Source organism: Aythya fuligula, chromosome Z, assembly GCF_009819795.1.
Source record: "Aythya fuligula isolate bAytFul2 chromosome Z, bAytFul2.pri, whole genome shotgun sequence".
NCBI classification, from domain to species: Eukaryota; Metazoa; Chordata; class Aves; order Anseriformes; family Anatidae; genus Aythya; species Aythya fuligula.
The window spans coordinates 21783663-21800386 of NC_045593.1; the positions used below are offsets into that span (position 1 = coordinate 21783663).

General features: G+C 35.1%; 1 protein-coding gene across 5 annotated transcripts in view; it reads left to right on the plus strand.

Moving 5' to 3' along the window:
- KIF2A (kinesin family member 2A) overlaps positions 1–16724 on the plus strand; it is a 53218-nt gene that overhangs the window by 26719 nt on the left and 9775 nt on the right. For all 5 annotated transcript variants that reach the window (XM_032205468.1, XM_032205467.1, XM_032205470.1 and 2 more), the window contains exons 7-16: positions 1344–1439; positions 2087–2141; positions 6066–6228; positions 9539–9629; positions 9769–9832; positions 10241–10332; positions 10580–10722; positions 11464–11668; positions 14382–14492; positions 16016–16083. In XM_032205468.1, the coding sequence (XP_032061359.1) occupies positions 1344–1439; positions 2087–2141; positions 6066–6228; positions 9539–9629; positions 9769–9832; positions 10241–10332; positions 10580–10722; positions 11464–11668; positions 14382–14492; positions 16016–16083 (1088 nt within the window). The remainder of the gene's footprint in view (positions 1–1343; positions 1440–2086; positions 2142–6065; positions 6229–9538; positions 9630–9768; positions 9833–10240; positions 10333–10579; positions 10723–11463; positions 11669–14381; positions 14493–16015; positions 16084–16724) is intronic.

Consider the following 16724-nt stretch of genomic DNA (forward strand, 5'->3'; position numbering starts at 1 on the left):
TTAAACTTCTGTATGAGAAAGTTGTGGTTGCCTTGATGACCTCTCTGTATCTGTGCTTTCTGGTGCTTTGCGTGTTCTGTTGTGAAATACAGCACTGTTTGCTAGTGGGCAAAAAATCACTGTCTTCTAGTGGGCAAGACCTTTAAATAGAATTTGAATAACATTAAGCAAATACTTTTTCCATAATAAACAGTACTTCTTGCTGAATTTTAGAAGGAAACATTTCAGGAGTAATACATTTTGTGTGGACTTACTGTAAGCAGTTTTAAGTAGTCAGGGTGGAGAATATAAAAGTATAGTCAACTTCTGATTACCACGTCACAGGTTTATCTGAGATGGGAATCAACTCTGTCACAGACGCACAGACATCTGGTGGTTCAGTTTCAGCTCGTTAACCACAGTGCATTGCTTTCTGGAAGTGCCTGTGCTGCTTCCACAATCTGCTGTGGTCCAGGAGGAGCTTTAGTTTATTTGTGGGGAGCCATGCAAAGCTCAGTAAGGTCTGAGGACCAGAGCTGGCTGTGTATGGCATCAATAGGATTTCGCCAAACTGCAAAAAATGCTATTTTAGGAAAAGATGTTTGAGTAATTCTGTAGCCTGCCCAGCTCTACACCTCTGACTTAGCAAGGCTTAGACAGGTTCCATGCATGAGCTCTCACATGTCCTTTTGCTGCTGTACTTGTGGTTCCAGGTTTAGGGGTAGGAGGGTTTGTGAGCCTGGATGTAGCGTAGCATATTGTGTATCTTTGGGATTGCTTCTCTTTCTGGGGCCTCTTGGAGTGTTGGAAGACAGTTGGACTTGATAACTGTAGAGGTCTTCTCCAACCATAATTCTATTATTCTAAGAGTTTCCAGTGCATTTAAGTCGTTGTAGAAGTTAACTCAGGACCACTGGTAGGATCATCCTCCTTTATCCATCTCATGTAGAGCAGGTGGGATACCTGCACTGTCCTCTGCAGCCTATTTTACACTTTTATAGTTGTCTATCCATTTGTTTGTTGGACAGTGTTATCTCAGATTAAGAGGCGTTGACTGCATGTACTGCCTGTTGTGAAGTTGTTTGGTAGTGTTTCTTTAATGTGCTGATTCTGACAAAAGTGGGAGTCATTTCTCTTCTTTGAGTAGGCTCGTAGTGAGTCCTGAATTAAAAAAGTGTTTTTGACAACCAAAAATATTAAATAAATGTCATATAATGACCATATAATTTCCTTTCTGATCAGTAAATTACCTACATCAGAACATCAGTTAATATGTATTTTTCTTTATGAGTGAATTCAGAACTAATGTAAATCAGCCCATTTCAGGAAAATAATGTAAGAAATTCTGTTGCTTGCTTCTCTAGGATGTTGATGCTACAAACCCAAATTATGAAATTATGTGTATGATAAGAGATTTCAGGGGAAGTTTGGATTACAGACCATTGACAACTGCAGATCCTGTAAGTATCCTAGGCAACGTGGAAATTTTTTTTATCCCTTTGTATTTTTAATATGGGTTTTTAATTTTTTTTTCCAATGTATGAATATACTTCTGTCTGTAATCATGAAAAATAAGTTGCTTAATATGTATTAGTGTTCTTTATAGCATGGATTTATTTTTTCTGCATTTTCCTGGGATGCTAAGTGATGTGCACACAAAACACTTGGGTTTCTTTGAAAAACCTTGTGGGGTGTAAAGATGAATATTTGATTTTTCAAGGTGGTGAGGGTCTTGGATTTTCAGAGAAGTGAGGGGAATTCTTAAATGACTTTATCAGATGTCTGTGGAAATGTGAGACCCTAACAATTTCCATTAATAAGATATCCACCCTGTTACAGCTGGGTTTGCTTGCTGTGTTATAAGTTGTATCTAATACTTTACAGAACCCAGTCACTATCTACACAGTTTTTTTATCCTTAATGTATGGCTGACTTTCAGTTTTTTGGTTATTGTGCAGATTCAATGGGCTTTTGCTCATTGAGATGACTCAATGTATTGGAAATTTCTCTTACTTTATATGATTGGTTAATTAATTCAAAAACAGAGGTAACATATCCTATAACTGGAACTGAAATATCGTTTACTGAAAGATTTTTTCCTTTGCAGATTGATGAGCACAGGATATGTGTTTGTGTACGAAAACGACCACTCAATAAAAAAGGTACGACCATGTAATATTTTGCAGAATGCTCTTCCTGAAAAGCTGCCTCCGACAGTCATATTATTCATACTGAAGAGATCTAGAAATACTGATCAAAGGTGAAACTCCACTAGTATTAGCCAATGTATGTGAGGGACCCAGACAATTTATAGATTTATCATAACCTGGATAAAGTCAGGGAGAAAAGTAGTTTAAACTGTCACAATTTTGTGGATTGGGAGTAGAGGCACAGAGACTGCAAATTTCTTCCAAGGTAATCTAGGGTGTATTTAGTTGTTTTAAACATCAATTCTGCTATAATTTCTTGAGTAATCTTACAGTGGTAGAATCACCATTTTTTTAAACTATCCTTTAAGTAATCTCCTGATCAGTGAGCTACCCAATGAAAGCTTTTATACACATTTTTTATACATGTATTTTTTTTATATTTTCAAGTGGACCTGAATAAGATGTTTAGAACAATTCAGGTGGTACCTACATGTTGGTGTCCTATGATACTTCAGGCACCCAGGAGTATCTAAGGCATCCTCATAGGGCTTGTGGGTTACAGACAAATGGGAGACTCATCTGTAATTGCATCTAAGGATTGGGCAAGATACCCTGGGGCATATTAAGTGACACTAACCACCTGTTTTTAGCTGCTAGAATCATTCCCTAGTGACATCTTTGTATATAAGAGTATTATATATACAAACTTACTGCCTGCTCCTTAGGCTGGAGACAATATTCCCCAAATTGTTTAGGTTTTCAACTCCAGTAAATGCCAGTCTTCTCATGATGTTCTCCACTGTCAGTGGGAAAGTGAGAACTACAAATGTTTCTGGACTGGAACCCATCTGAATTCAGCACCATTTTAAGCTGATTTTTATCTTAAAGGACATTTATTTCTTTCCCTTTTTGTATATATGTGGTTTAGCTGAAAGACTCAAAGAGTATCACACTGGCTATGAAACTACATGAGATGTATTTAGTGTTTTTGTACTGTCAGAGCTATACATTAAGGATTATCTGAAGCAAGCATTTCCAGAGGGATATGGGAGAACTGTACAGGAAAGAGAAAGTGTATTGATGTCAGAATATAATTATTTTTTTCCTTCCACAAACGAGCTGCTTTTTGGAAGGAAAGCTCACACTGGAAGGAAAGTACACATTGGAGCTGCTGCTGCTACATTTTTTTTCACTTCTAAATTAAAATATATGCATATAATAATCTAAAAGGAATGCAAAACCTCAAGAGCTGGTTAATTTAAATTATTTTTCACAATCTGTAAAATAAGGATATTAAACGCACAAATCTGTTAGAAGTTCAATTTCTGATTTAGCCTTGAAGGTTATCTGTAATAAAATTTTACTTGGAAATCTGATACATTTTGGGAGAAACATTGCCTTCTAACTGCACAGAAGGTGGACAAAGTGAAATTATAGTAAATGAAATCAAGTTGTCTTAAGGGATTCAAAAGTAGTACTTCAAACTCAGTAAGTTGCAGACCTTAGGTATTAGTGGTTAGAAACTGCTGAGGAACTATTTCTGAAGAGTTTGTTGGAATCACAAAATCAGAGAATGTCCGAGGCTGGAAGGAGCCTCTGAAGATCATCTAGCCCAACCCACCCACCAAGCAGGATCACCTAGAGCACTTTTTGCAGCATGGCATCCAGGCAGGTTTTAAGTATCTCCAGAGAAGGAGACTCCACAGCCTCTCTGGGCAACCTGTGCTTGTGCTCTGTCACCCTCAGTAAAGTGCCCCCTCATATTCAGCCAGAAACTTGTGCACTCCAGTTTGTACCTTTGTACCCATTGCCTCTTGTCCTGTTGCTGAGCACAACTGAGAAGAGACTGGCTCCATCCTCTCGACACACCAGATATTAATAGAGATTGATGAGGTCTTCCCTCAGTCTTCTCTCTTTCCAGCTAAACAGGCCCAATTCTCTCAGCCTGTCCTCGTATAGCAGGTGCTCCAGTCCTCTCATCATCTTCGTAGCCCTCTTCTAGACTCACTCCAGTAGCTCCATGTCTCTCTTGTACTGGGGAGCCCAGAACTGGGCACAGCACACCAGGTGTTGCCTCGAAGATGAGCGTCTAAGTAAAAGTGAAGCTGACACTAAAGCTATTTTGTATTTTTTAAAATAAGCTTCTCTCTTAGATTGGGGAGGAACCACAGAGATAATCCAGTAGTCCTATGATACACTCTTCTGAAAACATGTATTTTATTTTTGAGAATTCATAAGAAGCAGCATTTCTCATGCAACATTTTTAAAATTGAAGAGTATAAAAGAATTGAAAGACTAAAATTGAAAAGCACAAAAGAATATTATTCTGTAAACCCCTGAAGAGAAAAAATAAAAAAAGTTTCCTTTATTATTGCAACAATAATACATCAAAAATATTACCTTTCCCTCTTCATGTTTTGTATTTTGAAGTTCTATAAGGAGTTCAAATTTTTCAATAGAAATCAAGTGTACAAATTCGTGTCAGTCTCTCACACACACATATATATCACCATAGTCTTTGGATATTCCCAGCACTGATCATTTTGTGGATTCACTTTGTAGGAAGTAGGTCTTCAGGTTGATAATTTAAATTTTTATTTCAGTGAGGTATATTTACAGTTGAGAAATAAGTATGGTGGGTTTCGTAAACACTATTGCATGTTTTCATCAGCAAGGAATACGGGTTGTCCTAATAATTACCCGGGAGCAGGTAAATGTCTTATTCCAAACAGTTGTTTAAGAAATAATAGATTTGACTACTTTAACTGAAAAAGATTTTTGTGTAAATAATTAGCCTTCATATATCCCTTTTTACCAGTGTTCTTTATTTCTTCTCTGTGATTACTGCAGAATAATTACATTTTACTTTATTGCAGTGCAGTTGAAATTTTGATTATATTGTGAATTGAATGCATAATTGTGTTGGTGTGTTATGTCATGAAGTGGTAAGCATTGTACAGTTTGATAAGTTTGTTAACTGATGAAAAGATTTCTATCTGATTGTGTAAAGCCACATCTAATTCTTGAATTGCATGCCTTACAAAATTTTACATAGAAATGCAAGCGGGACACATTATTGATCTTGACTGTACACACAAAAGATCTTTATTTTTGTGCATATCATGGATCGCTGGGTTCTCTGTATTTTGCTGACTCATATCTCCTACAACAACTAGCTGTAAATTGTAATGCACTGTAGTAATTATAACCTGGGAACTCACTATTGAAATTGCAACTAGATAGCTTTTGTTCATTCCCTATGATAGAAAGCATCATTAGCATTTTCAGCTTTCTGCTTACAAGATAATTTTTCAAAAGTGTTTAACTGCAGAGAAATTCTACATTAAAGACCTACACTTTAGGTTCCAGAAGAAATATACAAAAGGAAATCTCTAAGTAGAATGAAAGCAATATATTCATTTTTGGAAGCTGTGAACATATTACTATAACATTAAGATTTACAGAAAATAAAAACAAAATTTTACAATCAAGAAGATTCTCCTAAGCATGTTGGACAGTACAAGTAGTAGACTGCAGTGTTCTGTTTCTCCAGAAGAGAACTTGTAAAAACTTACAGGGTATGGTAGTAATCTGTAAAAAGAGTTTATAAGACCTGGGCAAAGAACTTAAATCCATAAAAAGTATTATTATTATAGACTATATCACAAGCTATAATTAATGATGTTTCTTTATCTAATCAACTTTGTAACACTTCTTCTAAATTTCTAGCAATTGCTAGGATAGGATGAATAGACTACCAAAATGAAATTTCTAATTTAGCAGATTATTATCTAGGTATCAGAAGCCCTAGTCTACTGCACTGTTGTTTCTTGGAGGAGCTGTGTTATCTGAGATGTTACAGGAATGTAAACAGTGAAAAAAATGTAAAAAATGGTGTGTTGCTATTTAAATATATATATTTCACTTATTTTATAGAAACTTTAATGAAAGACCTTGATGTAATAACAATTCCTAGTAAAGATGTTGTGATGGTACATGAGCCAAAACAAAAGGTGGATTTAACAAGGTACCTAGAAAACCAAACTTTTCGTTTTGATTATGCCTTTGATGACACGGCTCCTAATGAAATGGTTTACAGGTATGTGTAAATGCTTCTTTTTTTTTCTTTTGTGAATATTTTTTTATTTTATCTCTCATTTATCTCCCATATCAGTAATAGGGTCATGGATCTGACCCCTGTTCTCTGTTATCAGATATGTATGTTGCTACCTCCATTCTTTTGTCTGTATACTTATATTTTAACTCTGCTCATCCTGAATTTTCATCTGCAATGTCATCGCCATTTCCACGTCTGTTGACCTCAGTCCTGTTCTCAGTCTTTCTCCAAGCCCAGACTTGCCAGACAGTGTGTATTACCTGCCTTCTCAGCCAGTGAATGTTTGAACAACTTCATTGCTACTCCATCCGCCTCAGTGTTATTTTCTTATTAATTAGTATGTGCATGGCACCTGGGGCATGAGTCATTGCTTTTGGTCTTCAGGAAACTTGGAATAAAAGGGCAGCACCAGCCCCAAATACCTTGCTGTTTGAATATAAGATAATTAACTTCTGGAAACAAATCAGAAGAGGGTGGAGAAAAGTACAAAAAAAGAGCATTGCTATGTTTTTCATATTGCTGAGATTCCTGAGCTGTTGGAAGAAGTCTAGGTGATGTCATGCAGACCTACATGGAAGCTAATTTATTTTGTTCAAAATGCTATAGCTTTCTGATTTAAAAAACAAACAAACAAACAAAACAACAGCAGCAAAAACACACACACACGTAGCTCCAAGGTATTTGGATCTCTTTTTTCCTTTATTCTTTCATTTTACTTCCACATCTGGCACAGAATAATATACACAACACTTCAAAAACTTGTTTAGAAGTAGCTATTTGCATTCTACCTGTCACTGAATGGGTTAGATACACTAGCAGGCAAAGTTACGACAATAGGGTAGGTCATAATATTGGTATACGGTCTAAATATTGTGAAGCATTTTGTGAGGAATATTGATATTAGAATAGAATTTGATGATTTAACTTCTCCTTATGCTTTGAGAGTGCATTCTATAACCCTAAGGAGTATATATTAATTTAATATACTAATGGTAGTTTTTAATCCAACAGTTAGGAAGTCAAAGTTGGCATCATATCCTGGTGGATTGTGGATGAAATGCTGTCATTGGATAAGTGAAAATACATAATAAAAGGTTCATTAAAAAGCCTTGAAAATTTGAGTCCTGCACTTGATAAAATTAGGAGAAGAAAGATAGTGAAATGCAAATCTCCTTAGCCTGTTAGTTTAAAAGACTTTCATTAGTGTAAACTGAAGCAAAGGGAAATCTCCCTTGGAGATTTCTCTGTAATGTTTGTCTATCGTTGACTTTTCTTTCGTCACGTGGAAGGGCTGTGGGAGAGCCTTATGAAGTTTGCCTCTTGCAATGGTTTTCCTCCTGCTTAACAACCAGTTCTTTAATCTCCATTTTTCCCGTTAGTCCTCATTTATCTTTGTGAGCATAGTGTTTAATTGTGAAAGGTGTTTTTGGCATACAGTGTTCCCATATTTTAGTGTTCAGTTTCTTCTGGATAGTTTTTATTAGTTACATAATAAATTAATGGTAATATGAGAAAATATTGAAATATGTTTGTACTCAGCCTGAAACAATCTCTGGCCTTTGTAGTAGTACAGGGTTTTTTCTTCTTCCTCAGATGGCACAATATTGATTATTACTTGAAGGATAGTTTGCTTCAAGGTCTTCTGTTATAACTGAATTAAGAGCAAGATAGGTGTCATGGTAGGCTGCCACAGTGGGGAACAAAAAAATGGTATTACTAGTTACTCCAGTTTTCTTCTGTATGATAAAATTAATGTATTTGTATACTGGAAAACATTTTTCAGTTTGTCAGGAAAAAATCTAATATTCCATTTTAGTAGTTTAATTTTGCCTATTTTGTATTTTAAGTATTTTGAGTCCTTGAGCCACAAAACTGAGTTGCAAGTTGTTCTTTTTTCAGTGTTAAAAAACTTTTAACACTAGTTTGAATGGGCATGCATTTTGAATATTTAAAGGAGAAACAAAGTTTATATATCTAAAAGATCAAGATTGCAAAGGAAGGTTCTGGCAGAAGGAAAGTTGGACTGCATTTGGCTTGGTAACATTTGGAGTTGTATAACACTTCATGAAAACGTTTCTAGTTATGATTGTATTTTGTCTTCTTTTAAAATAGATAATATAAATACCACTTTTTATAAATCAAAATGCATAATTTCAAACTCAACAGAGAAAATGGAGTATGCTTTTTAGGAAAATAGGCTTCTTGAAATTTTTATTACAAATTTAAAAGAACAAACAGAGAGATGGAAATATCCTGTTGAGGACAAATGAAGTATATGCTTGGAGGAAATAAAAAAGAAAGACTAAGGCTGATCAGAAGTCATCTGGTGCATTCGTTTTTGTTTTTTTTTAAATGATGATGCTGTTACATTTTGTATAACCCTTGGCTGCTGAATGGGTTGATCTTGCCTGTATACTTTTTGTAAGTAATTTTGTGTTTTTTCCAAAGTGAAATAAAAGGAAACATCTGGAGGAAGTTTAGAAAGAGAGCATTAGAAGAATGCTGCAGAGACTCTTGCTGTAATTATTTAACAGAGAGAACCCTCCATTAGGTTACACTTTGCTTTTCAAGATATTTCATGAAATAACAGTGATAAACAGCTAGCATTAGAATATAATAACAGTATTATATAGTAACAGAATGTGTTTTTTAAAAGCAGAAGTTAGTCCTTTAAAATAGAAAAACAATACTTTGGGAAAGTTTTTGACACATCAAGCAATACCTCAGGTATCTATAGATTTTTCTGTTCTGATGAGCTTGGTTATACATCTTCTGAGCCTTTTCTCAGCATATGTATGTTCTCAAGATAGTAAGAATCTCAATGCTATTTTGGCTGTCTGTCTTATAACATTAGTCTTAGAAGCTGATTTAGAAAGAAAAGAAATAATTAAAAAGCATTGTAGAGGGACTTTTCTAAGGGCAAAACTTAAGTGTTTATCTATTCTGTTCTCCCGCTCCCATATTTTCTAGTGCTGTCTATTTTTTTTAGGAAGCTGCAGACTCCATGTAGTAAAATGTGCTGTGTTGTGTTATTAAAACAAGGATTTTTTTTTCCTCAGCGCTTAAAGGAGGATTATATTGTTGTAGAATAAATGGGAGACACCTTTTAGCTTTTGTTTAATGTTTTAGGATATTTTAATGCCTTAGAGCTGTATTAGCTCTAATTTGGAGATGTTCTTTGGCATCTCAAAGTACAGACCCAGTTCTGTCATTTCTGGCCTTATGTTGTCCCTGTGGTAGTGGCAACTTCAAGTGTTTCATTTTCTTACATGCTATTTTTTTTGCATTCAAGGTTTACAGCTCGACCATTAGTTGAGACCATATTTGAAAGGGGAATGGCCACTTGTTTTGCATATGGGCAAACAGGCAGTGGAAAAACGCATGTAAGTATTTCTTGCACATGTCAGCAATACACTGGTTTTTACATACGATGCACTTGGTTAAATTCTAATAAGTAACAAATACTTAAGTTATGGTTTTGTGACTTTAAGTGTTTTTTTTTGTTGTTGTTTTTTAATGTAGACTATGGGTGGCGACTTTTCAGGAAAGAACCAAGATTGTTCAAAGGGAATATATGCACTTGCAGGTGAGACTTTATTGGTTTGTTGTCTTTTTGCAAATTAGTTGAGGTCAATAAATTTTCTACTTCTTATTGTGCAAATATAAGGTTCTACATATTTTGTGTTACAGTAGGGATTTAGTAATATATAAAGTAGTTCCTAGCTGTGTAGTCTTTACACTGTAGAGGACATACAGATTATTTCCAAAATGTAATAATACTAATGATTAATTGAGTTTACCATTTGGGGTCTTCAGTATCTTCCAATATAATCTGGCAGTTTAAATACAGTGTTTTAGACTTGGTGACTGACCCTATTTGTTATACTAGCAAGTTATGAGAGTTGCTGTATAATAGACAATTATATATTAATGAGTCTTTACTAAATGAAAATACATAACTAGATTTTGTTTTAATTTGGAAATATATTCACAGCTCGAGATGTCTTTTTAATGCTAAAGAAGCCAAACTATAAGAAGTTAGAACTTCAAGTATATGCAACATTTTTTGAAATCTACAGTGGTAAGGTAAGTACCTGATCTCTTGCAGTGAAAAAAACACTTCCTCAAAGAGATTACGGACTTATTATGTAAAAGTGTTTTTTTTTTTTTTTCTCCTTTTTGTTCTGAAAGCTTTATTTAAAATAATTCTTCACAATTCCCTTCCAATCATATTTTTTTTTGCATGTGATACTTTACATAGTTTGATATGGGATTTGAAACAAGTGTCTTCTAAAATTCCTCTTTAACTGTTCTGTTTCCCTCCTCCCCAAAGGTTTTTGACTTGTTGAACAGGAAGACAAAATTAAGAGTATTAGAAGATGGTAAACAGCAAGTCCAGGTGGTGGGATTACAGGAACGGGAAGTCAAATGTGTTGAAGATGTTCTTAAGCTTATTGAAATAGGCAACAGCTGCAGGTATCTCCCATAGCTTCCACCAGTTTTTCATTGTAAATTAAAGAATCAGAACATCTTGTAATTTCTGTGTCTGCATAGTGGTTGCTTTTTAATATGCACTGGGGTTTTTAATGATGTTGGCTGCAAGTAATCAATCTGCCAGCCTTTCAATTAATATAGTTTAGACTCTGTCTCCTAGAGAGAAATAAGAACTGACTTTTCTACAGGATACGAACTGTGTGCATTTATGTAACCAGATTACTGACTTAAATTCACATTATTTTTAATCTGGAATACTGCCAAATTCTTCAGTTCTAAAAGGCCTTGATATATAGTGACAGAGGTTAAGCATATAACTTTTATTTTTTGTTAAAATCCAGCTTCATTGTTTTTAAAATTAGCCTTTTGCACAGACTGCTGCGTGATCATTTAAAAATGCCATTGGCGTTTTGCATGTAAGCTCTCTGATGATCTGAAATCTTTGAAGATCTCATTATTCTTGCTTTTAAGGTGCAGGTAAAACACTGTAAATCTTCCATTTCTATAATGAAGAGATGGAAACATAGGTATAACTGTACTATATACATCAACTTATTAAGGTTATATCTCCAGTCTCCATTAGTATGTTAGACATGCTGTCAGTATATGTGAGAAGATACAGGACTCTGCCTTGAAAAAACTAACGTTCCTAGCGTAGTATGTTTAACACGTGTAGTCCTTCATGTCTTCATATGTCCTCCCCATCTCTCCTTTTGTTTAAAGGACATCTGGTCAGACATCTGCAAATGCACACTCATCACGAAGCCATGCAGTGTTTCAGATTATTCTCCGAAGGAAAGGGAAATTGCATGGTAAATTTTCGCTGATTGATTTGGCTGGAAATGAAAGAGGAGCGGATACTTCCAGTGCAGACAGACAGACACGGCTGGAAGGTGCTGAAATTAACAAGAGCCTTTTAGCACTCAAGGTAACTGAAATGTTTCCATTGCGTTTGAGTAGGTGGAAGCCTTCTACATTTAATAGCAATGACTATTTAAATGAGTGTTTTTGAAGGCTTTGCTTGTCTACATTGTCTACTGATGTGACAGGTAAAATAATGCATTGATTTTTCCTCTTAAGTGCCTGACAGAACACCTGGTAATTACTGAGTAGAAACATTGCAGAAACATTGTGATATCAACTTTCATTCAGTTTTAAAAACAAAACAAAATAACTTGATTTTTAGACTTTTCTGATATATACCTAAAATGAGAGCAGTTTGGAGGAAAACTGACTGACTTTGATACTAAAGGTCTGAAATAGAATCATAGAATCATTAAGGTTGGAAAAGACCTTCAAGATCATCTGGTCCAACCATCACATTGCTACCAATGTCACCCACTAAACCATGTCCATAAGCACCACGTCCAACCTTTCCTTGAACACCCCCAGGTGGTGGACACTCCACCACCTCCCTGGGCAACCTGCTCCAAGGCCTGAGAAGAAATGTCTCCTTACTTCCAACCTAAACCTCCCCTGGTGCAACTTGAGGCCATTCCCTCTAGTCCTATCACTACTTCTCTGCGAGAAGAGGCCAACCCCCAGCACTCCACACCTTCCTTTCAGGTAGCTGTAGAGAGCAATAAGGTCTCCCCTGAGCCTTCTCTTCTGCAGATCAAACAAATCCAGTGCCCTCAGCTGCTCCATCTCAGGATATTATTTTTTTTAATAGATTTTTTAAAAGATAAATAATAAAGTTACCTTTGTGATGTATTTGTTTGCTGAATTGGTTGAATAAAATTGTTTTGTTTTCATTGTATTTAAGTTACTTGCTGATTTTTTTCTGGCTATTGTCTTCAGCGAACATACAGCATAGTTCAGTTTCATGCAACACATCATTTTTAATTACAGTGAAAATTTCGTCTGGTGCTGTATTGGTAGCTGTGATCTAAATTAAATGGAGAAGGGGAAATAAAAATTAGTGGAGGTCTTGCAGAAGTCTTAAAAGCAGTATGATAAGATATAACTGTTTCTCAATATGTTTATTTTCTGTATTTCATGTGCCTCCAAAAACATTGCACATCTTTTTCTGTTTGCATTCAATAACCTTGAAGTTACTGTCAAGCTCAAATTAAACAAGTATGTTATGAAGAGTGGTCTTCAGTGCTAAACCAAGATTTGCTGCTCACATGTGTATGTCAGTCCTGTCTTAGCCCATTCAAATTTTGGCACAGAAAGCTATTTCTGTAATGTTCCTTCATGGAAGTAGTGTTGTTGTTTTGTTACCTGGTTTACCATGCTGTGATGAAAAGAAATATGGTAAAAACTCTATTCAAATTTAAAAGCTGGCAGTGTTCTCCTATAATTCTTTTACTATTAAGAAGACAACACAATTCATTTTTTTCAAGAGTGAGCAAACTAAAAATTGTCACAGTAATTTAAAATATCTTAATTAAACTTGTTGGTTGCTGTACTAGTAACTCAACATGCACATTTGGTATTGTCTACCTACTTCTCTCCTTTTCTAAATATAATAGTAACGTACAAAAAAATTTCAAGGAATGCACTGCCTTGCTCATCTGTAAGTATTGGTCATTGGTGAGCCTTTTAAGTATTTGCATGTGAAATTTACATTCAACAAGCTTCAGTTTTTCTGTCTACCTGAGCTATGTGCATTCTAATAAGTTCAGCTGGCGAGTTTTTAAATAATCACATTAGATAAGTCCACCCTGCCATTGTGTTTTTTCTGTTCTGTATCATGACAATTTTATTCTGAGCCCTTTTGCAGTTCTGTTTTATACTGTTTCATGAGTGCAGTGGTTTCTTGCATTATCATCCCATGGTTTCTAGCCTTGCTTTTGGAAGACCTGTTTCTAGAAAATTTCAAAAGTTTAAATTCAAACTTTTTTATGTAAGAAGTAATTTATTAACTATTGTTTGACCTCTGGGTGGGCAGAAGTGATGTTTAAGTTATAACAATGGCATCTTTGCACTTCTGGACTTTTTTACTGCTATAAATTCTATAGTAATTTCATAATAATAACTTCTGCACAGTATTTCTTTTCTCTGGAATTCTCCAACCAATTGCAAATTTTAGTTTAGCCTCATGCCTTTTTTACGAGTGAAATATTACCCCCGTTTTTTCAAAAGAAGTATTTTGAAACAGGAAACCGGATTATCAAGTGTCTTCTGACATTGACTACATCACCATAGAGCTGTACTCCCTACATTTGTGATCTGTGGAAGCTTTCAGAAAGTTTGATCACTGATACATCTGAGCAGTAAAGAATGTCCAGGATAGAGCCAGAATCAAAGCTATTCTATTAACTGTTAATATTGGCCACACAGCCTCGGTGGAGGCTGTAGATCATTCAGGCTTTTACAGCTGGTAGTCAGAAACAGTTGTTTGTCTGGATATTTAACATCAATACTGAGTTTGTTGTTGTTGCTGGATACAACAGATATAAACATTTCAGGTGAGATTCAGGAAGCTTTTAAAGCTCCTAAGGTAGAAAGTAAACTTAATGAGAGGTAAAAAAAAAAAATCTAACAGTTCTTGAATCCAAGCTTTAAAGGTAAATTTTAATGATGTCTTAGAGGACAGCAAGATAACTAGGGCATGCATTATCTGATTTCGAATTGCATTTTAGTATGTAATTTTCTTTAACATTGAATAAATAGAAATCTTTTTGTTCTTTCAGGAGTGCATTAGAGCCTTAGGCCGAAATAAACCTCATACACCATTCAGAGCAAGTAAACTTACTCAGGTGCTAAGAGATTCATTCATAGGAGAAAACTCCCGTACCTGTATGGTAAGTATGTTCGGTTAATTTTATGTGTTTACAACTAAAAAAAAGAAACAAATCTAGGAATATAGGATATCATGTTTAGAGCTGGTCACTTGCTACTGGCAATCTGTTAGGCTTAAGTTAATCAACCTGAGAAAATAAGAAAATAGACCACTTCATTTGGTGGGAATCTTTCAGCAGAGATGTGTCCTTGCTCCCTCCTCTACTTTTTATTGGCCTTTCTTACTACTTGTTCTAATTTTCCAGCTAAGGTCCTAGGTAGAAACACTTCTAGCTTGAAAGGTGTTTTTTTAATTATTATTATTATTGTTTTAATGCTTTGCTGATGAAGCTGATAGAAGTAGAACATGCACCTTTCACAAGAAAAGATTTTGGAAAGATTTTAGGGACTTGTAGGTTTTTGTTCACTAGTGCTCACAGTGCTTCATACAGAGACATGCAATCAAAGGATCTTTTCAAATATACATTTGTTATTTTCATTAGTAACTGACGCATACCAGTGTTAGAGATCTAAACTTAGTGCATGTAGTAGAGGGCTCTTTAAACTTTCTAATCCCCTCCTACTGCATATTTCTCCCAAGGAGGAGAAATTCCTCTCAGGATGAGTACCTGTGCTCTTGTACAGTAATGTCAGTAGTAGGGTGAAACAGAAGGCTGGGATTATCTGATCGTCCTCGGTTTCTGATGATGTGCTGCCAGCAAAAGTGTTAGTGTGTTGGATCTTAGAGGTGTTTGTCCTGGGTAGTGCCTTTTTGGCTCTTCTAAAAAGAGCAAAGATGTAAAAACTGTACTACTGAGAGAAGCTAGGACAATTAATTGTGCTGATCTTGCCACTCTGGCCTGATCACTGTTGTATTTTTGATGAATTCTGAAAAGAAGGTGATATTTTCAATATATTTTGTGTAAATGGAGAAGGAAAAATTTAAAAGATTACATATATGTGTGGAAACTTAGCTATCAAGTATTATTTACAGAAATTTCTGCATCAAAAAAAAAAAATCTCTATTTAGGAAAATAATAGTGATATTAAAGATAAACATTTGTTCAGGTACAATTTTAAGCTGTGACCAAAACAGTTCTCTCCAATCAGTATTCAGTCTGCTTGAATGGAGAACAGCCTTTGAACATGCATGCGTTAAAAAAAAAATCTGATTATTGCATGCAGGATGCATTAAACTTACTTTCTTCTGAATCGCATATTTCCCTATTTCTCTTTCTGGGGAGTCTTATTTTTTCAGTTAGAGTTTTTAGTTCACATGTGATATTACTAAGGCTGATCAGATGAGGGAAATTGATTGAAATTTCCGTGAATTATTAATGTGTCAGGTATGGTTAAAAAAATTGAAGCTGAAGGTTTGACTTGATATCTCTATTCTTGACGTATTATTGTATAAGCACAACTATACACTGTAGGTGGTGTTTGTAGAAGTTGTTAAATGAAACCAGGGATTTAAAACAAAACAAAAGTTCATCTACACTTTCATCTATACAAAGTGATTTATTAACGTGTGTTTTGTTTTCTGCAGATTGCTACAATTTCTCCAGGGATGGCATCATGTGAAAACACTCTAAATACATTGAGATACGCAAATAGGTATGGAAAATATCATTTCTTACAGTTGTACTGGCTGTTGATCACTGAAGTTTGGAATACTGTTGTTCCATGATGTATAATTTTTTTATCTACTTGAATAATTTTAGGGTACTTGCATTTCATAGTAAGACTAAAACCTTACTTAAATAAGATTATTGATCCAGGCTCACATTTAATTTAATTGGTCTTTTTTTTTTTTTTTTTTTCAAGCATTACAATAGAATTGTTAGAAACTGCGTTTAAGCCAAACGTGGATATAGTGTGCAGTGCAAGTACTGTGGAAGATGCCACTATTCTTTTTGCCCCTGCTCTGGAGGCATCGGCTCTTGTGTTAGGTGTAGTTGGTATTCACAATGATTCCCTGGAGTGCAGGCTGAGATTCCTTTCTACAGTATGTATTTTCATCCCCTTGGAATTCCATGCAGTTGCCAGGCTATTTCATATATATATCAGCTATTTTATTCTAATTCTAAACAAGATTCCACAGTTGCTGTGGCCCTTATTCTATACTTCCTAACTATTTCTGAGATAACTGGTAAAGAACTGGTTAATCCAATGGTGACACTATAATCAGTGTAGAGAAATTAGCACCTTCAGAGGCTGAGTCAGCACTGCTGAGACTCTGCTTTCTGAAAATATGA